Source organism: Osmia bicornis, chromosome 5, assembly GCF_907164935.1.
Source record: "Osmia bicornis bicornis chromosome 5, iOsmBic2.1, whole genome shotgun sequence".
NCBI lineage: Eukaryota > Metazoa > Arthropoda > Insecta > Hymenoptera > Megachilidae > Osmia > Osmia bicornis.
The window spans coordinates 1,830,057-1,855,756 of record NC_060220.1 but is presented as its reverse complement, the minus strand read 5'-3'; the positions used below and the strand labels follow the sequence as shown (position 1 = coordinate 1,855,756).

General features: G+C 34.1%; 4 protein-coding genes across 8 annotated transcripts; 2 read left to right on the top strand and 2 right to left on the bottom strand.

Annotated features, from left to right (window-relative positions):
- Positions 1 to 44: 44 nt before the first annotated feature.
- On the top strand, positions 45 to 13,478 carry LOC114870986 (epidermal growth factor receptor substrate 15-like 1). Of its 4 annotated transcripts, none has more exons than XM_029176332.2 (14): positions 45 to 339; positions 802 to 846; positions 1,006 to 1,239; positions 1,301 to 1,573; positions 1,673 to 1,882; positions 1,960 to 2,117; positions 2,193 to 2,352; positions 4,918 to 5,163; positions 5,786 to 5,848; positions 6,542 to 6,885; positions 6,970 to 7,153; positions 7,224 to 7,343; positions 7,423 to 7,740; positions 8,531 to 8,618. In XM_029176332.2, the coding sequence occupies exons 1-14, from the start codon at positions 313 to 315 to the stop codon at positions 8,531 to 8,533; spliced, it is 2,385 nt and encodes a 794-aa protein (XP_029032165.1). In that variant the 5' UTR covers positions 45 to 312; the 3' UTR covers positions 8,534 to 8,618. The 4 variants fall into 4 exon arrangements, with proteins under 4 accessions (XP_029032165.1, XP_029032161.1, XP_029032162.1 ...); XM_029176328.2 differs by having other exon boundaries at positions 48 to 339; positions 8,568 to 13,478; XM_029176329.2 differs by lacking the exon at positions 5,786 to 5,848 and having other exon boundaries at positions 48 to 339; positions 8,568 to 13,478.
- LOC114870988 lies at positions 2,385 to 3,400 on the bottom strand. Its single transcript, XM_029176335.2, has 4 exons — positions 3,147 to 3,400; positions 2,878 to 3,059; positions 2,663 to 2,818; positions 2,385 to 2,602 (listed from the first exon to the last, which is right to left on the bottom strand). The coding sequence occupies exons 1-4, from the start codon at positions 3,324 to 3,326 to the stop codon at positions 2,431 to 2,433; spliced, it is 690 nt and encodes a 229-aa protein (XP_029032168.1). The 5' UTR covers positions 3,327 to 3,400; the 3' UTR covers positions 2,385 to 2,430.
- A 174-nt stretch (positions 13,479 to 13,652) lies between the features above and the next one.
- LOC114870987 (sterol carrier protein 2) lies at positions 13,653 to 16,450 on the bottom strand. Its single transcript, XM_029176333.2, has 3 exons — positions 15,807 to 16,450; positions 15,350 to 15,725; positions 13,653 to 15,262 (listed from the first exon to the last, which is right to left on the bottom strand). The coding sequence occupies exons 1-3, from the start codon at positions 16,222 to 16,224 to the stop codon at positions 14,440 to 14,442; spliced, it is 1,617 nt and encodes a 538-aa protein (XP_029032166.2). The 5' UTR covers positions 16,225 to 16,450; the 3' UTR covers positions 13,653 to 14,439.
- A 456-nt stretch (positions 16,451 to 16,906) lies between these two features.
- On the top strand, positions 16,907 to 25,436 carry LOC114871041. Of its 2 annotated transcripts, none has more exons than XM_029176428.2 (8): positions 16,907 to 17,577; positions 17,890 to 18,482; positions 18,568 to 18,897; positions 18,970 to 19,038; positions 19,120 to 19,675; positions 19,759 to 20,017; positions 20,088 to 20,273; positions 20,397 to 25,436. In XM_029176428.2, exons 1-8 carry the CDS (start codon positions 17,421 to 17,423, stop codon positions 22,063 to 22,065), a joined length of 3,819 nt encoding a protein of 1,272 aa, XP_029032261.1. In that variant the 5' UTR covers positions 16,907 to 17,420; the 3' UTR covers positions 22,066 to 25,436. The 2 variants fall into 2 exon arrangements, with proteins under 2 accessions (XP_029032261.1, XP_029032260.1); XM_029176427.2 differs by having other exon boundaries at positions 19,741 to 20,017.
- The last annotated feature ends 264 nt before the right edge of the window (positions 25,437 to 25,700 follow it).

Genomic DNA, 25,700 nt, shown 5'->3' with positions numbered 1-25,700 from the left:
TAAATGGAAGTTTATCTGCGTTGTGCGCATGAAGTCTAGTTTGCATGATTATCGGTTAATGAAAAGAAGGTGAAACGTAAAAGCGCAAGACGACAATCGAACACGGCGAGCGATAGAAGTATTCCGCGTTGTTAGTAATTTTCTTTAGCTGTATTTGTTCGTGTAAATAGTTTGACAGACGATATACCAATAACGTGTTCTTGTTAGTGGATCTGGCGATAAAAATTTATCCACAAAATGCTAAGTAAAATAGTTAATAGGACATACTATCGATTCACAGCCTGATTGGTTAAGTCAGTGTTGAATGCAAGTATGGCCGCCCTGCCATCACCCACGCAGGTATACTGTAATTTTTATATTTCTAGCATGATATAATATTCGATACAATGTAACTGTTACTAAATAGGTTGTTCTAAACCTTATCTTTATTTAGTACAAGAATAGGATTGTCTTTTGTTATATATATTCTTCTATCTTCCGATACTTACACTGCTGATTACTTAAACTTTGACAGCACAAATAATCTTTCAATATATTTACGAAAAATGTATTTCTTCTTTCACATATTTTATAATAAATTTTGTAATGAAATTATCATATACTATATACAATTTACTGTATTACAAATAAATTTGACCTTAACATGTTCATTTATACAATTGGAAATATCAGTTGTGATATACCGCTCATTTCCGGCAATTAAAATTTATACAAATTATCTATATGTAGAACTAAAATGCCCAATAAAGTATTATAATTCATAATATAATGTGAATGAATATAATAAATTTATGTTTATAGGTGGCTGGAAGCCATACTGATATATATGAAGCCTATTATAACCAGGTATAATGTTACATATTTTGAAATAATATTTAACTCTTAACTATCATGATTTAAAAATATAATATACAGGATGTATGTTATATTGATTTTTAGTATATAAGGAGTATTATTTCATCATTTTTATTTTTCACAATATTTGAGGGTTAATTATATTTAAAGGTTGATCCCAATGGATGTGGACAAATTGGTGCAATGGAAGCTGCAAGATTTCTTAAGAAATCCCAGCTAAGCGATGATGTATTAAGTAAAATATGGGATATGGCAGATCCACAATCGCGTGGATTATTAGATAAGTCTGGACTTTTTGTTGCTCTTAAGCTTTGTGCATTGGCACAGGCAGGAAGGGATATTAGTATGTCAAATTTAAGCATGGAACTGCCTCCTCCAAAAATGGTAAGCCATTATATAGCGTATAAAGCATATTTTTCTATTGATTATTTTTATTTATTTTTAGGGTGATATTCCTATAACATACACTAAGAATGTAGTAAATGCTTTGCCAGTAATAACACCTGTCAGTACCGGAGATTGGTCTATTAAGCCATCAGAGAGGGCCAAATATGATCAGCTTTTTGATAGCTTGCAACCTACAAATGGGTATATTCCAGGAAATAAAGTAAAAGGTGTTCTTATAGATAGTAAACTTCCATTGGATACTCTTGGAACAATTTGGGACCTTGCAGACATGGATAAGGATGGTATGCTGGATAGACACGAATTTGTTGTTGTAAGTATTCAACTACATTTGTAATAAACATTATTGGTTATTCCTATTTGAGTATCAGTGTAATGTTACAGTTATAATTTTTGTTTCTTTCTTGTACAGGCTATGCACTTAGTATATAAAGCATTAGAAAAATATGCAATACCAAGTGTACTTCCACCAGAATTAATGCCACCTGGTAAAAGAAAAGACTCGATACCTGTATCAAAATCGCCTGCAGCTTTAGGAATAATAACAACCGCCCCGCCGCCTATTCCACCTTTACCAAATGTATCCTCTGTAAAGAGTATGCCTAGCATGGATACAGCAAGGGTATTTAAATTCTTATAAAACTATAATAGTTGCAGTTTTTATATGTTATAAATTTAATATAAATGTGATGTATGTAGACAAACGTACAATGGGTAGTTTCATCTGAGGATCAAATAGCAGCAGAAAAATTATTTTTGCAAGCTGATCTAGATATGGATGGATATGTCTCAGGTATCGAAATCAAAGATGTCTTCCTTCAAAGTGGACTTCGACAGACTGTATTGGCTGATATATGGTACATATTTTTGTTTATTAATTATGACCGAAAAATAAAGTACGTCATTTATTCATATCTTTACTTATGTTCCAGGGGCCTTTGTGACACATGTCAAACTGGAAAATTAAATAAAGAACAATTTGCTCTGGCTATGTGGCTTATTAAACAAAAACTTAGGGGTATTGATCCACCTGCATCTTTAACTTCTGATATGATACCACCTTCTATGCGAAAACCTTCTGATACTATTGTGGTAGGTATTTTCTTTTGTTCAACGAATTCTCATTTATTGATATAGTGTTTTATTTAAAAAGTACAATATATGGTGTAATTAATGTACTGTAAAGCGTTTACGACCTTGGAATGCTCTCCAGAATACCATCATAAATACAATAATTATTAAAATTCCACCAACCATAATTACACTATAATTCGTTTGTAACTCTATTTCTCCAGTCACATTTAATTTTATTACGCCAATAATTTTATCTTTCTGCCAACAACTGGAAGCAAAATGAATTATATTTAAAAAATCATTACTCGGTCTTAAGCAATCGTCTTACCTATAGACGTTTGTATCTTCGAATTTTAATGATTTGAAGATTATATGCATTTGTGGATTAATATAAATTCTTCCTTGAGATTGATCTTGAATAACCGTTGGATTCAAGAATTTGTTATTAACATTCCAAGTAATTGGTATATTTGTATTTAAGCTTCTGAAAAAGTATGTAAAAATGTCATAATGATTATTTAATTTTTTTTTAATGGTTTTTACCCTGGGCATATAAGTATTGCTTTCTTATCATATTTTTGATAAATAGTTGTGCGTATAACTGGTGGTGATGGAACAGGTATTCCTTGGATCATAGAATAAATACCAGCACTATTATTTGCACTTTCGATAACATTTCCTTGTTTATCTCGCACTTCAAATATTGTATTTTGTGAGCACTTTATCTACAAAGTTATTCTACTTTATTTCATCATATTATACATAAATAAAATACTCTTAATATTATTTTATACATGAAACTTTAGAGGTACCTTGCAATATCGCACCATCATTTCTGTCTTTCTATCGTTAATATCCGAAATATCCAAAAGTTCTTTAGGCACGTGCTTACTTTTACAGGGTAGTTTGTTTTTAAATAAACGTAAAATCGTTCTGATTTTATCATTAACACCTTCATTAAGAACTTCATTTTGAGTTATATCTTCTGGCATTTCATTCTGTTCATCTTTTGTAACTAAATATTATTATGTTTCTATTTTAATTTTGTTAATACTCGTTTAATGGTAAAGGCTAATGTAGAAAAAGAATATACTTTGCCTCTTTGTTTCTTTTGTTACTACATTTGAAGAAATAGTGCAGTATCCGTATCGAACTTTTTTACCAACTATATTGCATTTAGAACATGGTGACCATTTAGTCCATGTTGTATAAACATTTAAATTATATTCCGCTATTGTCTTTTTTGGTATTGCATGAGGCTTATTGGGTGCAGTATTAGGATACACAACTTTTATTTCTTCAGAGTTAGTATCGATAGACACATAATAAGATGTTGACAGCATATCTCCTAATTTGCACCAGTATTGCCCAGCTTGTTCAGACTGTAGAAGTTTTTAAATATTATTTTAACGCATAAATTAATTATTAATTTGTATATTTCAATTAAGTATATGTATGTATACTTTAATATTATGTATTATTAATTCCTTTTCATTTGGTGAAATCAGAATGTTATCTGATTCTTCTATTATTGTACTTGTTTCATTACTGTCATTATTGTTGAAGTACCACTCTATATTATTATTTGCATATGTTTCTATTGGAGAAATACATATTTGACATTGCAACCTAAAATAAGTTGCTTAATAATTTTAATTGTACATGATATACTAAAATAACATTTCTTTAATCATACGTGACAAGTGTTCCTTCCATAGCTATAAGAGCTTCTGGACGCATTGTCTTTCCTGATTCAATATTAGTATATGCTTTCCTTAAACAGTTATAATATTCTTGCCATAATTGTTTATGTATCTCTCTATATGTTTCATTTGCTCTTGGATATTCAAATTCATTGATATCAAGAAGAAGTTCATTTTCTTGAAACAGATAGAATTTTATTATACATAGTTGTCAGAAAATAGTAGAAGATATTTTACCTTTATGCTTATTTAATATTTTATTTATTTTCTTCCGAAGTTCGCCATATGTTTTTAATAAATTCATTTTTATTGCAAAATTGAGCAATGTTATTATTTAAGATAAAATCGTTTTTAACTGTCTGGCTATTTGTTTCATAAAGTTTTCATATCTCTATAAAACTTGAAATATCATTTTTGAGTTCTTCATTTATTTTAAACATTTATCTTTGCATTCATATTAAAATATCATGTCAAATAATCGTAAATACAATTTAAATACAAAATCAAACGTATATTCATCTTTTAAAGAGAAAAATAGTACTTCAAATATTCAAGATTCTGTGAAAGTTACACCTTTGTCGTTAACTTATAAATCTCCCGCAGATATTTTGCAAACAGAGAGAGCAAAAAATATTATGTTTGTTAAACAGCTACAAAAAGAAGCAAAAGAAGCTAGACTAAAATCTTTATTTGAAATGGATAGCTCTGGGGAAATTAAATACAAAACGCGTCGTGAATATATGCAAGAATTTATAATGAATATGTTAAATGATAGTACATTTATTGCTATTGACTAATTCAGTGTAAAATAATGTAATACAAAAGATATGATTTATAAATTATAATTCGTTTTATGTGTAAAATATATTTTTCTGTGTAGGAAAATAATAATATATCTGGATATTCAAATCCAGAATTGGACATGATAAGCAAAGATATAGCAGAACTTGTACGTGAAAGGCAAACCATGGAGCAGGACATAGCCCAAAAAGAAGCTGATATTAAGATAAAAAACGGTGAAATAAAAAGTTTGCAAAGTGAATTGGATACTCTAGCTGCTACCCTAAAACAATTGGAGAACCAGAAGGGTGAAGCACAAAAACGATTGAATGACTTAAAAGCTCAGGTAAATTAAATTTTAATTTAGTGTAATTAAATAATCTGCTTGCTGAATGTGTAGCTTTGCTTCGACGTATATAAAATAAAAACGTGTAAGTACTTATGAAGTGTACATATAGTGCTTTTGTTAAAAAGTGTAAATAATTAAATGTACCACAGCATATAAATGTTATGTGAACATTTATTATATCAAGTTAATTCTAAATATGGTATTTGTTTAATGGGTATACATGTATCAAAAAATGTAACTCGGTCTTGTTCCTATAATTTCATTAAGTTTTATTCTAAAATGTGTGTGCTTATTGTATTTTTATTGATTTAAAATTTATAACATTGATCATGTGTAACAAGTCACATAGCATGTTTAAAGCATTTTAATAATTATCCATATACATATTGTATATTCTTTATTACATAGCATGATGCAGATTTTGACAAAGAGAAAAGTATGTATGTATATTATCGAGGCATCATATATCCATGACTTTGTTTCTTATTATCTGCTTTTTTTATATAATTTAAATTTGTATGTAGCAGTATTTGAACATTTATTAATTTATTTGTTACTTTATTTTATGCTATGTTTAGATTCATTATTATGATTTAGTTTTATTATGTTTGGCTTGTAGAAGGCAGAAGTAGATAAAGATTTGAGTGAAGTCGAGCAGAAGATTCATGAAGAACAAAAAAAGGTACATCAAAAAAGTTCTACTTTTAGTAGAGGGCAGGTATGGTTACAATATACCCAGATTTTATTTTTTATTTTTTTAATATTATAGTTATATAACTGTAATATGTAACCATTAAGTAAGGTATGATAAATTTAAATTTATTCGTTGTAAGATAAAACTAGAAATAAACAAATTCAAAATAGCCTTTAAATATTAATTTGATTCTGATTATACATAGGAAAAAATAAAACTGCTATGAAGGTTGTATGTATGTATACAGATCTTTAAGTAGATAACTCAGTATCAGTATACTATGTTAATTTATGGAAAGCTTCATTTATTTCTATTACACTTGCGTAGGTAATGCTAGAGTGCTTTGTTGCAATGCATGGTAAAATAACTGTAGCATATGTTGCCATCAGAAAAATTATATTTGCTTGCAACTTTTCATTTCAGGCTCTGATCTGGTATTTGTAGCAATGATTTTATTTTACAATATATTTTATATTGTATGTATTTAAATTCAATTAACTAGATTTGAGTCTTAAATGTCACAATTATGTACCTACTAAAATCATCATTATTTATTAATAACGTTATATGATTGATAATACACGTGAATTAATACATGTATAAGTTATACGTTGAAAAATATATATCGTGTAAAATATTACAAATAATTTATTGTAAGCAATAATTTATTGTTAATAATAGGTTGATAAATTACGTCAACAAGCAGAAGAGCAAGAATCAGTTTTACGTGCTCAGGAGGAGGAATTGAATTCTAAACGACAAGAATTGGAAGGCTTGAAGCAAGAGGAGCAGCAGTTAGAGCAACAACAAAATAAAAGCAGGGACCAATTAAATGAACTCACGAAAAATTTGCAGGATACTCAATTGCAAATTTGCCAAGCAAAAGCGAAAATTACTCATTTGCAAGAACAACAACGACAGATGAGCGATGCAATTGCACTTTACGACTCTGCACTTGCAGCAGGGGATGCCTCTCTTGTACCTGATACTAGTCTGCAATTTAATCCTGAAATTGAAGACCTAGAGTATGTATTTGATTTATAAATGTTTTAATTATATTTATTAAAAAAGTATAATTTTATTATTCTCATTTAACGATAATAAAATAGGTATGATAAAGCAACACACAAAGAGGATGGAGTACAAGAGAAAAGAACTGATTCATTTTCTAATGCAAACGGAACAACTTTGGATGGATTTGAACAGGATCCTTTTGCATCAAGCAAAGCTCAAGAAGCATTTACAGCAACAACACCAGATCCATTTGGAAGTGCATTTCCATCTCAGAATACTGTAAGTTTTTCTTAAGTTAAATAATCGCTAATAACATTTGCATCATTAACAATATTGTTTGTAATCATAGGGAGGATTTACATCTGATCCATTTAGTGCATTTGATAATAGTAATGTCATAAAACAGGATCCTTTTGATCCATTTGGAGATAGTAAAAGAACTGACACTAAAGCTGTAACTGGAACAGCAGTAAGTTGTTTCAAATAGAAAAAGTAATAATAATATAATCTTGTTACATTTATAATTAAAATTTTTTTTTTTCTTTCAGACAACAAAAGATCCATTCGGAGATGATCCGTTTGCAAATCTTCATGCACCAACTCGTCCAGAAAGTCCTAGCCCAGCTCTTCCTCCTAAGAAAGCAAAACAACCACCCCCACGACCAGCACCTCCACGACCTACTCAAGGACCTACTGGACCTCTCCGAGCTGCACCAGCACCACCTACTCCTTCTCCTACTCCTGATCCTTTCGCAAACGCTAATACTGATCCTTTCTCTGCTCAGCAAGGAGTAATTGATAACAACAACAGTACTAGTTTCACTAGCTCAACTGGATTCGCCGATTTTGCAAATTTTGATTCTAAGGTATACCACTCTTTAATTCTTATATAAATTACAATATTGTTCAAAAGAATGCTTTAATTTTATTAGTTAGTACAATATTTTTAGCCACTGTTGATTATAATAAGTTACTTCCCTCCTTTCTTTTCAAGTGTTCCTCCATATCAGTCTGGCCATATCCCATCCCTCCTCAATCTCATCAGTTTCTAGTACGTTACATTTTTCGTTACTGTATGCGTTACCTATATATTTTGTAGCTATTTTTAACTAAAAAACGTAATATATTGGTATGACTAAAGTAAAATATTATATACATGTATTATTTAAGTAGTAGCGTGCTCATGTTGAAATGTAAAAGATATTTAATTTCATAATACGTCATTCCAGTATATTAAAATTGTATTTTGTAAAATATACTTATAAAAGAATTAATTATATCTTTTGTTTTATATTTAGGTAGAAGCTGCACAATTTTCAGTTTATTCATTCAACTGGCTCCTGGAGCATGCTGTCTACAAATTAATTAATTTATTTTCTTTATTTCAATATCGTATTCTTTCATTTTATGATGTTGCATGGCAATTTTTGATTATTTCATATTCAACTAAAATATTCGAGTTACACCGATTAGTTACACTGTTTAATTTCTCAAAAATCTTATAATAGTTTATTATAATGAAACTGACGCTAATGAACTCGAATATTTTAAAGCGCTTGCAACTTAACATTTCCTAGTATTTGAACAGCAGCAATATATGGTCCAGCAGCCTGACGATAACCAGCGGTTTTCGCGTTATTCTTTCTACCTTTTCAGTAAATGAAAATTGACCACTGAAAAAACCCTGCTTCAGCCGGAACCAACACTGAATCGAACGGCGCCACCCAGACCAACGAGCAGAGTGCATGCAATATATCCAAAGTTGCCGGACTTCACGGAAGACCCGTTTAGAGATTACCGATACGAGGATCCCTTTAACATAGCGGATCCTTTCGCTGACGATGCAGAAGACCTGAACGCTAATAAGAGCAAAGAGACTGGCAAAGTGGATCCATTTGGTTACGGAACAACTTCGATACCTCCTCGTGATAATTCATTCTCCAAGAGTTTCGACACTGATTTCTCCAATACCTTTCCATTAACTAGAAACAAGGTTGATAAAGACAACGCTAAATTCGATGCTGACTTCATGAAAGCGTTCTCCGACGATAACAGAAATATAAAGACTATCGAATCCGACGTATTTTCTAATACCAAGGCAAAAACGGTGGACATTGATGAAGCATTTTCTGCCAAGAGTGAGAAGTCGTCTAAGAAACACGGACAGGACTTTACGCATTATAAATCTAAAACTAATTTTAACGATAAAAAGTCAAAAAACGAGACTGGTAAAATTTGGAATGGTAACAATACTCCATTATCGTTAACCGAAGAAGAGCAATTTGTTTGGGCGTCTCAACAAAGTTTAAAGACCGAGGAAGAGAGACGTAGGCGTAAACAGCAAGAAGAAGCGGAATTAGCTTTAGCTCTTGAATTGAGCAAACAAGAAAAGTCTGGAAAATTGTAAGCTTGATCAAGTAAAGCAGTTACTACTCTATAATTCATCCAAGTGATCAACGTACATGTTTTCAAGCACAACGACTTTGTAAATCTTGATAGTGAAACCAGAACCTGAATGCATATGGTACGTTAACTTCCTATAATCGTAAATGGTTAGAAGAGTTGAAAAATCCGCACTAATGAAAGCTACAACAAATATTCACGTAAACTACAATAATTATTCGCAATGCTTATTTTTAATATTATATACCATATCATAATTGCTGTGAAACGAAGATATTTAGGAAATAAAACAGATATTAGTGAAGCATACAGATATCCAGGAATCCATAGAAGCATGCATTAATCATCAAGAAGCATTTTACCGTGTATGTAATCAGTGTTGAATGTGATTTTTCCGTTTTTCACTTGACACGAGATGAATGTTAACAAAATATTAATGCATTATAATTATTTGAACGCGGAAACGCATTTGTTGGCACCATCATTTACTACATAAATCAATGGATTTTTGTAAAATGGAAAGAAAGAAAAAAAGAAGGAAAGAAAAGATTAATTATTGCCTTGCAATATCGAATTCTAAAACAATGACACTTATTATAATAGTAGCTGGTTCTACGCTATCGCTAACAGTAAATTAGTATGTATAAAAGCAAAATATAATGGCAGATTATTGGATTGACAATAAAACGTTGAATACATATATTCCGTGAGTTCAAAATGAGAGGAATAGTGATATAAATGATTATTCGTATTCAAGGAAAACAAAGGTTCTCAGTGTCGTTATGTGAAACACACTTTAAACATACATCTGTACATTTGTGACTAGCAATGGAGTAATGTTTCTGTTTAATTTCATCTATGCTAGAATTATATGTCCTGTGCATGGTACTCGAATTTGATATGCCTTCACCAGTGTTTGTTGAAAGACTCTGTATCATTGGACTGAAAACTTTGAGCCAGACAAATTGTTAATTACATAGTAACACGTAAGGCATAAGACGTATAAATATTATTGAACTGTTGTTAACGTGCCCTAGTATGCTTTTTCGACGCAATAATTCTGTGCATAAGAAAAAAAGTTTCCATAGTATGTTTTCAATGTAAAAACTCAAATTTATTGTTCAACTTAAAATGCAATAGAGAAAAATGGAAAAATGTATGTTTATCTTTATTATACTATCACGTATCATTTTATTAGGACTGAATAAAATTGAATGTTGTGAATAGCAAATGATGGTATTGTTACGTTAATAGTAAGTGAACTGTTATAATAACGTTCATAAGAATGTCTAATTTAGCCTTCGGTCTTAGTACGTCCCAAAGAATAACGTGTTCAGATAAAGCTCCCGTGTTTGTCCCAAAGATGCCGTCATTATATGGAATCATTGAAATCAAACACAATGGGTCGCGTTTATTTTTACTTTTACTGTTGTATCGCGTAATTTCATAACGACGATGTATTATCCATACTGTATATATTATTATCTATATTATTTCATCGTAATTATTATGACCATTATCGTGTTACTATTGTTATATCACTATCATTGACATTATTACTATTACTATTATTACTACTACTACTACTACTACTATTACTACTATTGTCTATAACGTAGCATCTATTATCATAAAACACTATGCGCTGTCAATATATCATTTACCAATGAACAGAAGTAAGTGTAAAATCGTATTATATATACATGTTATTCATAAATATGATTATTGTATATCGGTATTGTTAGAGTTTCAAATGCCTATACAAGGGTGTTCCACATCACTAAAATAAGCCTCATCTTTATAATGTTCAAAGATGTAAAGAAATGATACAGGAGAAAATTAAATGCTGTTGAATGATGTATATTCTAAACTTAAGTTCGACACATTCGACGTTATTTAATTTTCTCCCATCTCTAATTGTTTTAGCATTATAACTTATTCCAGTTGTATGGGACACTCTGTATAGATACATCTTGATCACAGAAGCATAGGATCAAGCGCGACGATTACAGATGTGTGCCAGAATGAACCTTTATCGGAATAAACCAAATGATCTAATCACGCTTGATTCAGATGATTTAGAAAGGCCTCGTCCAAAGAATTTGAATTGATTTCTTGTTGCACCAACTATATTCTAATTGTGACGAACAGTCTTTGTTACTGAATGCTTAAGCGTATGAAAAAATCTACTTGAACTATTTATAATTGAATGTTCAAGTAATTAATCTTTCATGAGATGCGGTAACGAAGTCGAATTGTATACGGTGTACTATGCACAAAGGACGCTGGTTTCTTTTTATATACGTATTTAATATACATACATTTACAGCATTGAGGGAGATACAAAACAAGAATGATGCTTTGTTAATTTAAGTCGAAAACTCCCTGTAGTAATTAGTAAAAAAAAAAAAAAATATGTTGCGTAAATTCACTTCTCTTCGTGTAATCGACAAGCACCTCGAGCCATGTATAATTATACAAATATACATAAATGTATGTATTTTTCGGTAAACAAATTTCTCTGAGAGACTGAACACGTAGAACGTCCTTTGAAAGACGGAATTCCATTAGAAGATTTCTTCATACGATCTTTGTATCTTCAAGAAAAAGAAAAGAGACATTCAGGAGTTATGCTTATTAAGATTAAAAATAATATCATTGAATTTAAGGATTGTTTAAATTGCTTGACACCTTACCGACCGGAAGTCCTCGTAGTTCTTGATGGCAGTGGTCGTTGACTGAAAACCATCTAATAAGCCCTAAATGATTTATCTATAACTCAATGAAAAAATTATTAATATCTATTTATGTTATTCGCGATCGGTAGATAAGGTGTTGAAAATATTACTTATAATAGATGAATAATTTCTGTTGTTAAACAATGTGATTTATCATAGCCGCATTTTCAAAAGTTTCTTGGAGAAATCTTCATGATTAAGGACGTGACTGAAGAAAATTAGAAATTTTGATGCTTAGGCATGAGAAAGGTTCAAGGATGCCTACACATAAGTTTAGAAATTTGTTTGCTATTTGTTTAACAACGAGATTGCTGCACATATATATGTATACGTAGATCCATACGCATAACGAGTGTTTCCTCTAAGCTGCGCGCATGCGCGGACGTAAGGTTCCCGAGTATTTAAAATTTTGCCCGCGCACCATTCAAAATCATAACAGGTCCGCGCAGAAAGTAAATGAAAATTAGAGGGAACGTTGTGCATAATCGCTGATAATCTTCGACCCAAATATAGAAAAATATTGAGAATTTAACAACGTCCAGGTGTATAGCAGTTTTTCCACAAGTTTGAAATACAGCGAAGTAATGATTGCAGAGCGGTTTAAAAAAAAAAGAAGGCAGGAAATAACAAAGATTTTTCGTTTTGTAAAATTACAGAGTTTCTCTTGGTTCAATTTATACTAGAGGTATTATGTTCCTGTCATCGTTTCGTAGTTTAATCTTAAACGAGGTTTAATTAAACATTTTTGCTCAACGTCTAAGTATTTCCTAAGATGTGTATTATCTATTTCGTAAATTTGTAAGAGTTGCTGCGTTACAGATTGACAAATTAATTGAAATTTATTCATTCCAAACGTGTCATTATACGCTTTGAATATTCCAGAAGTTATTTACCATGTAATTAATATGAAAAATGCTCTCCCAGATAATTAACTGATTGTTAATTGTTTGTTAAAACAGACGCGTGATTTGTGCTTGCGATAATTTTTAAATCAATGATTCGAAAATATTCGAGGACTCAAATTATTCGCAAAGATTGTATTTTTAATAATGTGACATGCATTTTTATAAAAATGAACGCATTTCATTGCCATTTTTTGTTTAACTGTGTTTCATATCGTGTCGAATTGATAATTTGTTACTTTATGAATAAGTCATCCCTTCATTAATATTAAAATTCTGGATTGTAATTTATAATAAAACTTAAGAAATTCTTGAATTTTGAAGCAACCTTTCGAAATGGATATACATACGTTTGTGTATCCTTTGCCTTTTTGCTTCTTAATAAAATAGCGAGTTAGTAATTTTGTTAAACGTGGCTGCGCAGTCACACAATTAACAGATACATTATACCGATGTTACAAGTTACAGGCAAATACATATATAGCAAATCGTTGTTTTATCATAATACGTCTCCTTGTACATAAGTTTAAATATATAAATATCTGGTTCATTATACGTACATTAATTTCTACTGTCACTTTTTCCTATCTTTCATTTTTGTTGATACCTGGTATCAGTACTAACTTTATTGTTTAAGTTAACAGCAACATAAATAAGCACATTTTAATGTAGGCATTTCGTTTATTTTATAATAATAAAAAAACAGTTTGGTAATGAGCACAGTCACCAACACCCTTTGTATAAAAATTGTATAATAACATTTTTATTACACCCTGTTTCCAAGTATTGTGGTTTAGATAATACAACAATACAAATTCTCACAATATGTTGCACCCTAAAGACACATTGTATAAAAGCATATACATAAATCCGCTTTTGATGAATCATTTAATCGTAGAAAAAGAAAAATGAATATTATAACATTTATACAATATAAAACTTTTGTATATCTTATTTTTAGAACAAAAATGATTTTTTTGTGGAGAATTTTTACACTGTAAAGAATACAAAGATATAAATAAAATAATACACGATTTTTAAAGCAAGTTTCCCATTAAAAAAATTATTAGTAATATGTATAATTGTAATGGACGTACATGTAACACTGATACAAATGGCCAATTGGCTTAAAATTCAAGAACTCATTAAGTTAATCTTGGTTCTGAACGAAATCAATTTGGAATACATGAAAACTTAACAGAATAATAAAAAATAGATACTTAGTATCATATTTCTCGCATCTTATGTATTGCACTATATCCTCACTTTTCTATATTTTATACTCCCGACGTGAGAAACAATATATTATATTATAAAAATAGAATTTCCGATTAAAATATTAACTGTCAATATATTTGATATAAAAATTTTCTAATTTTTTTCATTAGGTTTCTGTTCTTTAGACATTTTAATTTGTTGCATATATGCAACGTACAACCTTTCACATTTTACTGGTGTAAGTGTTATCTTTGCAGATACTTGCTTTCGTCATTGTTATCGAGACAAAGATAAACTTTGTACTTTACAACTTGGAACGAAGGAGTTCAATTTTTTTAGCGGCACGTTTCTGTAAATCAATTAATTTCATTGCCATTCCCATGTTACCTTGAATTTTGATTTTTCCCTGGAAAAATGCTTTCTGCGGGTTCAATTTTCCAGATATAAAATCGACGATATCATTGTCATTAATCGCAATTATAACGTCGGGTTTCGTGGTTCCAAAGTATTCTACTTTCCCTTTTCCTGTTTTAGCATCCACTATCCAGAAACCTTCTTCACCATTTGTTCCCTTAGTTATTTTAATTCCATATACTCCACGAACTTTTTCAATTAAATTGTCTTGATCGTCTTGCATTGCAACTTCCAATACTTTGAATAACGCGTTCGCTTTAAAGGAATTCGGATCGGGAGTTCCATTTACAGCTTTTTTAGTTGCCGATTGCGCCGAATCAAGGAAACCCATACGATACAAGGCAACTACAACCGCTCCGCCTAAGCCTATATTGTGTTGCAATGCGAGTTTTACATTTGGCACTTGTCTTTTACCAGCTAAACCTCGAAGTTGCCAACAAAGTTCAGTACATTGGGCTAATCCTGTTGCTCCTAAAGGATGCCCCTTTGAGATTAAACCACCGCTTGGATTTATTACATATTTTCCTCCATATGTATTATCTCCAGCATCAACTAATTTTCCACCTTGACCAGGTGGACACAGACCTAACGCTTCATAAGTGATAAGTTCGTTTGTTGAAAAGCAATCGTGCAATTCTATGACATTAACATCACTCGGTTTGTACGGAGTTTGAGTGAACAGCTTTTCAGCAGCAATCTTTGTCATATCATATCTGTAATATACAGAGAGAGTAACATTGATTTCATTCCTTTTTCAAATCAAAACTATACATTTTGATTAATATAATCAATTTTCTTACCCAATAAGTTTAATACAACTTTTTTCTGAAAATGTAGATGGTGTGTCTGTAACCATTTCCATTCCTACAATTTCTACTGCTTGTGATTCCAGCTTGTGCTTGTGAACAAAGTCTTCATTGGCCAGAACTACAGCTGCTGAACCGTCTGATGTTGGACAACATTGAAGTTTAGTGAGCGGTCCAAATACTTTTGGAGACTTCATTATTTGCTCTAGAGTATATTTTTCTTGGAATTGAGAGTATGGATTGTTTATGGAATGTAAATGATTTTTGTAAGCAACCTTTGCAAAATGTTCTGGTTTTGTGCCATATTTCTTCATATGTTCAATCCCAGCATTTCCAAACAGTTGTGCAGTAATTGGACTATCATCCATACCTAAAAATAAAAGTAATGAAAATGATAATAACATAAGGTATCCAAAGAACTGAAGAAATATCCAGACAAGTATAATTTTACCAGCAATTTCAGACATAAGTTCTACATGCTTATCCATTGGATTTGTACGGTCCAAATATTTTGACATCAAAGAGCCCCTTTCCATTTTCTCAAAGCCAAGAGCTATTACACAATCAACTGAACCATTTTCAATAATTTGTTTACCCATTAATAAAGCAGTTGAACCAGTTGAACAATTATTATTTACATTATATATAGGACAACCATTAAGACCAACTTGATACAATGCTCTCTGACCACAGGTGGAATCTCCATAAACATATCCAACACAGGCAGCTTTTACAGATTCATAAGGAATACGTGCATCTTGTAAAGCTTTAGTAACTGCTTCTTTTGCCATATCCGGATAATCGAAATCATCTCGTTTGCCTGGTTTTTCGAATTTTGTCATACCGACACCCACAACGTAAACTTTCATTTTCGGTGATATTTTGTTGCTTTCTTATATGTAGAACGTAAATAGTCTGGAATTCGTACAAAGTAATATGAGTAGTTAATAGTTTCGTTGATACTCAATAACAGCTGGATACGCTAGGAAGCTTCGACTTATTAGTGAATATGTTATGCACTAAAGTGGACTTTAATCTCATCAAATATCTAATCGTAAAAAATAATATACATAGCCTGAATGACCAAGCTACTTTCCAACTAGCCTTATCCACGCCAACTACATCCCGCCATCTATACGAAAGTGGCGCAAACTACTCAACAGCTTACCGACTGGGTTTCCCGGGAACACTAGTACCATCTATCGCTAAGCCACGAAACCTACTAGTTGAGTAGTTTCCGCGGTTTTCTCATAGATGGCGATAGTGCTCCCCGGTTCCGATTATGGCGGTCTTTTCAAAATACAAGTTTACGAAACAATTATTTTAATAATTTTTCAGTCTTGTGCTGATTTTGATTGTTTGTAAAAAATAGAATTAAAGAGAGTCAAAATTGTGTCTTTTCATATATGCATATTTAACCTCTACTGCGGGTATCTGGGATCCCCAAGATCGCGATCCCTGGAGAGAAAAGGCATGTCCAGTCTTTTTGGATCTGTAGTCACTGATATACGCAAGAAAATCGCGCCGGCCATTGCGCGCTCGTGTTTTGGTTCCAAAAAGATGGCGGACCCTTGTTTTCAAGCTCGGTCATATAGAAATGCGATAGTTTTGAAATACGCAGCGAAAGTTGACATGTTGTGTACACAATAATGCTGAGTGCGTGGAATTATTATACGATAGATTTATGTTCAATATCTAAACAGTTTCTTTAAGCATCATAAGTGCATAAAAGCGGTGTCTTCAGCGTGCGGATTATACGAACTCCAGTTCGAGTGATTTTTTGAAATTTTTGTTATTTTCTGTGCGAAACACCGGCTGAGAAACTAAAAGATTGCATTGTGGTTCAAAGAGTAAAATGATTTCACCCTGATGAATGTTTACGTGGTTCAATACCCCAAGAATTGACATACTAGCAACAGTACTTGGTTAGGTTGATTGACTAGGTAGACATTATACCTATGATATCCGAACAACGTTCCACGTGTTCCTCTCGGTGGTTCACGTTAAAACGTGATATTGTATCAAGTTCTTAAGAAGCATATTAAATGAATTATTTTAATCCATAATGGCTACAAGTGATTTTGATGTGGAGCTCTTTGAGCGAAGACTTCATACACTGAAGGATTCGCAGGAGTCAATACAAGGTCTTTCAGCTTGGTGCTTGGAAAGGCGACAGCATCATAAGAAAATTGTTGCTACTTGGTTGCAAGTACTAAAGAAGGGTGAGTTTGTTTTAATTACAATGTTAATTATAATATTAAATAATATACTTTTAAAGTTTCAATCTTTTGTATACATCTTATGTTTGTATCTGTTTTATTATCGTGTCAGCTAAGAAATAACACAATTAGCAGTTTATGTAACTTTAAAATAAACTGTAAATAAAAGTTTAATTTGATATTTAAGTTTGCTTTTATTTCATTGTCTTGACATTATCATTGATTTATCGTTATTATTGCATTAGCAAATGTTTTCTTTTATTGTTATGCTTATAACAATAATAATTTTTAACAATAATAATTCTCAAATAATAGTGAAAGTTGAGCATCGCCTGACACTTTTTTATTTGGCAAATGATGTGATCCAATATTCCAAGAGAAAAAATTTTGAATTCGTGGAATCATGGGGTACAACTTTACAAAGAGCAACAACAATGGTTAGAGATGAGAAAGTGAAACACCGTATATTAAGGATTTTTAAAATATGGGATCAACGGCAAGTATACGACGAGGAGTTCCTGGCGGATCTGTCAGGACTAATTTCTGCAGCTCCAAAAAAGAAATTAGATCCTCAACCATCGGTTCCGCCAGAAGAATTTCAAGCTGCTTTACTTATCTCTACTATGAGATCATGTGCTACATTAGAACAAGCAACTGATGCCAGATTAAGAGATTTACGCGAAAGTAATATAGACATAGAGAATGCAGAAGAATTGTGCGCTTCTTTAAAAGATAGAAGAAGGGTGGAAGATGCAGAGAAAGAGGTGGATTTAGCAGTGAGAAATGTTGAAAATTACGTTCGTGCGTTAGAAGCTGAAATCAGAGAAAGGACACAAGTTCTTGAATTGCTGGAACAGGCTGATCAATTTTATGAAACACAAAGAGGCGAAGTGAAAATAGTTACGAACGTAAGTATACAAAAAAAGTGCTGTAAAACATTATTCATTGCAATTGTTGATATTCTGCATCGGTCATGATATTCTTTCTAAACAGGCTTATCGAAATTTCGGGAGTCGTGTAAAGAATTTAAAGAAGAAGCTGGATGAACTTCTACCGACGTTAATTTCTCCAATTCCATCGCCAGACATAAATGCCCCATCTCCAAGTCCTGACAGTGACATAGAACTTCCAGGAGATGAAAATCAAACTCAAAATCAGTTAGGAATGATAGATGTAGCACCACCGTCTATGTATGGTTCATATTCACACGAATACGATCCTGTCCCTGTACCAGCCCCTGAATTAAGTCAAGGCAATGATTCTGGTGATTTTACTAATAATTTTTCATCCTTTATGGGAGGAAATATGGATTTTGGTAATATGGTAAGATATTATATCAAGAAAAATATATTGATTTTAATAAATATTGTTATAATTGTTATTTGTATTTTACAGAGGAACATATTCAATGAAAGGTCGTCGACGCCTACTGGAATGTCACAACCGTATAACGATTCGATAGAGGTATATTTAATTAAGATACACGTTTGTTATTTATTGAAATATTTGCAAAAAAAAAAATTGCTTTTACTTCTGCTTTATTAGGCTAAACCGATAGAGGTAATCAACATGAGGCCCTCGAAAAACGAAAGTAGCGGCGTTGACTTTAATATCTCTAGTTTCTTAAAGACTGTTCTTCCTTCTTCCGACGGAACGCAAGATTCTGGCGGGATTCCTGGCCTTGGCTTAGATATTCCCGAATCGCAAGTGGAATCTCCGCAACGTTCAACTTACAGGCATTCACCTGTATTAGGACAGCATCCTGTAACCCCGGTGATCTCGAGAATGATGGGTAATCAGAGTGCGCCCATAGGTGTGCCTAATTGCCAGATAAGTCACAGTACTCCCTTACCTGTCCGGAACTTGTCTGCTGAATCGCATACACCGTCACCGTACTCCAGTCAGAACAGTCAGAGTAATATAACCGTACCTTTCGATGGGCCTACTAATAATAATACCGTTAATCCCTTACCACCTCCGCCCTTACCTCCGCCTATTTTTCTCGACGATGAAAATTGTTATAACAAATTGCCACCCAAGTTTCCTACGTGGACTCCGCCAAGCGAACCCATCAAGGAACCAGCCAAATGGGAAGAAAAGGGTACGACTATATTTTTCAATAAAAAAATATATGATTTGAATCTGAAATAATAAATGACAAAGTAGGGCTTGGTGTGTTTGCAGGGAAAAATAGTATGAATCCAACTTGGCCTGGTGAATGCGACGAAAAACCGAAGGTATGGATGGACGGAGATCCGGACAGATGGAACTCTAACAATGATTCTACGTGGGTCGGACCGGTTAGAAGGAAAAACGAGATTTTATCTGAAACACCAGAATCACCGCCTATCTATGAAAAAAGTGGCTTCACAGATCCAGTGGAATACGACGACTCTCAACCACAAGAATCTCTTTTAAGTACTGCCGGGGACGTTGATCACAGGTGAAGATTTTTAGAAGAAAAACTAAATGAAAACATAGAGACGTATTCACGATTAAATATAATTTTTCAGAGTGATACCTATTCCGATGACGATCGAAAATCAATTACCGTATCGTTTGATGAAAGCAGCTGACGTCGATCATCGTAATTTGATCAGTTTGACCGGAAGTCCGGCGAATCATAACGTCAATGACGCTTCTATGAACGTATTGTCTAACGCTAATAATTTATGGTCAACGGGGGATCAGGATTATAGGTAAGATATTGAAATATGTTTGATCCTTTCATAGAATCTTTCATTATATCCTATCGGTGTGTTAAAACAATGGAAAGAATTGTTCAAGTTACAAACTTTAAATGTTTTACGCTGCGCAATTAGGCAACACATGCAACCCGGCGATATCGTGGAAAGCGTAGATATGGAGATGTCGGATGACGAGACCGACAGTAAACCAAAGGGAAGGGTATTGGTTGACGTGAGATCGCAGGATAGGGATATGAGAGTTAATAACCAGGTAGCATCGTCGCAGCACATGGATATGGATATGCGTATGATACCGCTTCCTCCTGCTGGGCAACTGCCAGGATCGCACGGACAGATGATGCAGGACGTACACATGATGCATCAAGGACCCCCTCCACCTCCACCTCCGCCACCACAGTTTCACCCAGGTCAACCATTTCACCAAGACCAGACAGACTTTCGTCGCAATCCTTCGACGGACTTTCATCCAGCCCAGTCGAACTTCCATCAAAACAGGCCACCGCCTAATTTTCTACAAAATCAGCAGGATTTCAGTCCTCAGGAGTTCCATCAGATGCATCAAAATCAGCCGGACTTTCCGCAACAGGACTTCGAGTATCGTGATAATCATAATCTGCGATCCAATCAAGAGTTCCTCGGCGAGCCACAAATGCGCGGCAGGTACTCGCAGTCGTCCGAGCATCAACACCGTGACATGCCCTTCCATCGGAACGACCGAGGAGGTCGGGGCGGTCGAGGATTCCCTAGGAATCGACGGGACAGATACTCCGACGATCACAAGCAGAGGAACATGCAGAATAATCGTAAATCACGATCGCAGGATCATCACAGATCGTCGCCAGAGATTTTGCCGAACAGTCGACCTTTGTTGCTTCAAGCACCCGACACCGTGGTGATACTCGACGAAGAAGGTATGCCGATCGGGCTTCCAAGCGAGAAGGAGATCTTAGCAAACTTGGAGCATCAACCGGATACGGAGCAGGAAGACAATTGTCAGTCGATGTCTCAGCAAGCTCGTAAATTATCACATGGTACGCCAAACTCTTGCGATCTCGAGCAACAACAGCCCGTTTATTCGAGCGGATCGGATCTCGTTCACGAACACGAATCCGAACCCCCGTCCATGGACCCGGACGAACAACAACCGAATCAAATAAACATTTTACCAGCGATGACCGATCCGAAAGATTCTCAACGCAATCAGTACGTTCCTGTAGCGGAATACGAGGAACAAGTAGAATCCGAACCTGTAATATCGGATAAGACTTGCGACGGTAACGAGTCACTCGAAGATCCTGGACAGGAGATGAACTTCACCGAACAGTCTCACCATGCGACGGATCAGTTGGACGAGCTCGTTGGTACCGCGACAAGTAACGATCTCAAGAGAACGTCGACCAACGGGAATTTCGACGAGGACGACAACGTTAGTTCCTGCAAAAAGCGAATGACCATGTCGAACGGTCCTCAGACGCCAACCGAATCCGACTCCGGATTAAACGGACCGATACCACAGGCTTCCGGTGATCACTCAGGCGTGTACGATTTCGACGCACCTGTCGGACCGAATTTCCGACCTCGTCTCGGTGGTCCTGTTCCATTCCCTCCATGGAGAGGTGGTCTACCACGTGGTAGAGGTTTCAGAGGTGGACCCAGAGCTCCTTGGATGGATAGAGGGCCTCGTGGACCGTCCCTTGGCAATTTCATGCCGAGAGGATTGAAACGCGGTGGACAATTCAGGGGTAACGGTTTTCGTGGTCGAGGAAGGGGTAACAGTTGGTAGAGGTTTTACGAGGTTCACCTGGTTTTTTGGTTCTCTCTAAGCAAATTTTTATCAACAGAAAAAGAGATTTGCATCGCTTTTGACGATCGTTTTTGTATCCTGTACATATTATAATACGTATTTACTAAACGTCGAACCTGTTCCGACAATTATACCGCGTGCATCTCTCGACGATAGAGGGGCAGAAAGTGATCGCTGGATAGCGGGATCTTCCTTGTCGAAGATGTTCGTGTCTCTGTGCGATTGACTCGCCTATATACATATATAAATAAACTATATAAATATATAGATATAAAGGACATAACACGTAAAAAGTCAGACACACAAGAACATACAATCTCTTTCTCTCTCTATCTATCTCTGGAGGTAATTAACTTCACAATATAACACACCGTAACACGTTTGTTAAGATCTAGATGTATTATTGAAGCGGCGCCTAAAAACTATCATCGATAGAATTTCTCATTGAATAACTATTGTAAAAGAAGAAGCGAGAGTATCGTTTGGCGGCTGTCGCTTCGGTAATTAATCAACACACGTTACTCTTATAGGATTTTATTGTAAGGCAATGAAACTTCTGTTTTACTTATGCGTTTAACGAGTACAAGCAAAAGAAAGAAAACTATTTATCGTCAGGCGAGTTGACCTGTGAAAGTAATTCGTTTCGGCGAGTTCAATGATCTGAGACACCGCGTTACAGGGGATGGTCGAAAAAAGCATGTAAAAAATGAAGAAGAAAGAGAAAGAGAGTAAACTCGAAGATCGTCAGAATTCGTTTCACGGGTCGCTTCTTTGTTCACTTGCCTCTGACACGTTTAATATACACATACGCTATAATTGCCTGTTTCATTTCTCGTCCGGGGCTCTTTATTATAAACAGGCATGTCAACGAATCATTCGAGATAAGTGTATTGTAATAAAAATGCAATGTTTATGTTATAGTCAGCTTGGTACATTTCCCCCAATGTTTTATGTTTTTCGAAGCGCATAGTTTTTCACACGCGGGCGTTTCTTCTCTGAAGGAGTAGCAATTAAAAATAATGATTCTATAAACAAGAGAGCCTTGTACGACGATTCCATAGAGTTTCTTTTTCTTTATTCCATTGCGAGAGAAGAAGGGCGAATGTAAAAGAGTTCCGTTGGCGATGATGCGTTTGCTCGGTTAACTCGTTTTCCCTTTTTCTTCTATTTCCTTTTCATTTTATCATTTCGCTCGGTGCGTTTCATTTACGTAGACAAACGTTTCTGTATCGTGAACATTGTAAAACCCTGTGTACATAATTCGATGCATTATAAAATAATGTAAACGCGATTCCCGGTTCTTTAGCTTTTTCAAAAGAGACGTCGACCCTCGATCGTTGAGTAGTTTCTAGTGGTACTTTAGCTTGGAAAAAAAAGAAAAGAAAATCGTTTAATCTTGTTAAGCGAACACTGCGAGCAGACGAATCGTCGCCAAGATAACTTATTGTAGATAATGGACATTAGCGAAGCGCACAGGAAATTAAAGTGTAGCAAGACAAATCCTTGGAAAACAATTAATTGTTTAATAAAACATTGCAATCTACCGAGGACCCTTGCCAACGCTCGTTCGAAAAACCCCGTTTTTGATTGTACACTGTATATTTCTTTTCTGAAACCCATTTGTTTCAACCCTTTAAAGCATTCCGATCTCTCGCAAGGGTTTCGTTTCCTCTCCGCCCGGAGGAACAGAAGCCTCGTTGTCTGTTTGAATTTTATTTATGGATAAAATGGGAACATTTTGTGATATCCATAGATCCTTTTCCGCCTGTGTACGATGTTCTTTTTTTTTTCTTCTTGTTTGTTTTTTAATTACTTCACGAATCAATCCATTTCGATGCATTTTGTTTTTTATTCGCAGACTCGAAGTATTTCTAGACTCCTAGATTATCTATGATCTGTGCATCTATAAATACTTTGTTCCATCAACGACTGTGTTCATTTTTTCTTTTCTCTTAGGAAATCAAAGATAGAAAGCCTTAACTGGAAGATTGAGAAATCTGTATCATTGGGTTTTTCTTTTTAATGAGATCCAAGTTTTCTTTCTTTCCATAGATCCATGGCGTTTCTTCCGCTAAAAAAAGAAAAAGAAAACATCTTTTAAATTGACTTTTAGTTTCTTATTTCAAAGTCTGAATAACTTTATACAAAGGAAGCTTGTTCGTTTTCTTTTTTAATTTTTGATTCATTGATTTCTTCACCAACCACCATCACCTGGAATACGTTGTTAACGAGCATCTTTCTTTATTATTAATTATCTCGTAGTCTGTTAGAAGAGAATGAAATTTATCGATTCGACGAGCAATTCAAGCTGCAGGCAACGGGATACAAGTTCGTCGTTCGAATTTTCATCTATCGTCTCATTTTCCGAATGCTTTAAAGGGCGAAGTCGCGCGGACCTCAAAGAGCGTCGAGCGTGGATCGTTTCGTTACAGGCACAGATTGATTTGTAACACGAATGCGAGCTTGTTAAATGTATAAATACGCATTGTACAGTGTTCAACATTATCATTTCCTCTTTTTATATTCTTCACAAGGGAGAGACCGTCTCCTTGTTAAGCTCCTCCCTCTTCGTGCTTTCTTTCTCCGACCCTTTTCTTTTTGTGTAATCATATGATCGACAACAAAGGAAAATGAATAAAATATACTCGCGTGGAAATGTGTCTCTGCTTGAAATCGAGCGAAAATGGAATTACTTTGAGGGCCACCCTTTGCGGTTCAAATAAATCATCGAAAATCATTTATCTTCATCTTCATAAATCATTCCTTTTGGATATTTTCTAAGGTCAATTTGGATCATCGATCGTATGGATCGTGGATCGAACCGCAAGGGGTTGATTTCTCCCTGGAAGCGTTACGATGAACGGAGAACGCTATAGAATGGTGTGCTAAGGTTGTAATTCAAAGAATACGCGTTACAAAAGTCAGCTATATCGAGCTTAAAACGATAGTTTGTGAAACAAACGAGCAATTCCTTCTGTAAGTCGACGATTATTATTGAAACGGTGTTCGCACAGTTGCAAACTCATTGCCTGTACTCGTATTCGGCGAAACTGCGTGCGTTCTTATCGATTTTGGCGACGAAGCCACGCGATACATTGTACATATTATATGTGTGTGTGTGTGTGTGTGTGTGTGTGTGATTTAAGTGTCGCTAGCCCTTTTACACGAAGGGAGAAAAGTTGGGCGAGTAAGGAGCATAAGAAGAAAGAAAACTTGCGTAGTAGCGTAGCATGAAATGCTGCAGGTATTTTTGTCAAGCGAACTTGTAAATATTCTCTTAAGGATTATGATAAGCAGGTAATGTGCAATTTGTTTCTCGAGCATTGTGCGATAAAACAGTTTGAACGAAACTCGAATGTGATTCGTGAAAGATTCATCAAACCTCGATTTCCCTGATCAATGACACCCTCTTGTACAGTGGGTCCAAAAAGTATTTCTACATCATTTAAAACAGAGTACCTCGTTTAAAATTTGATCAAATGACTTGAGGTTTCTTGAGAAGCTATAGAAATTAATTTACTAATAAAAAATATGTGCTTTCGTCGTTTTAAAAAATTATAATTTGTCGAAATTGGGAGAAAAATAGTAAAAGGCAATTTTTTAACTTTTGCAAT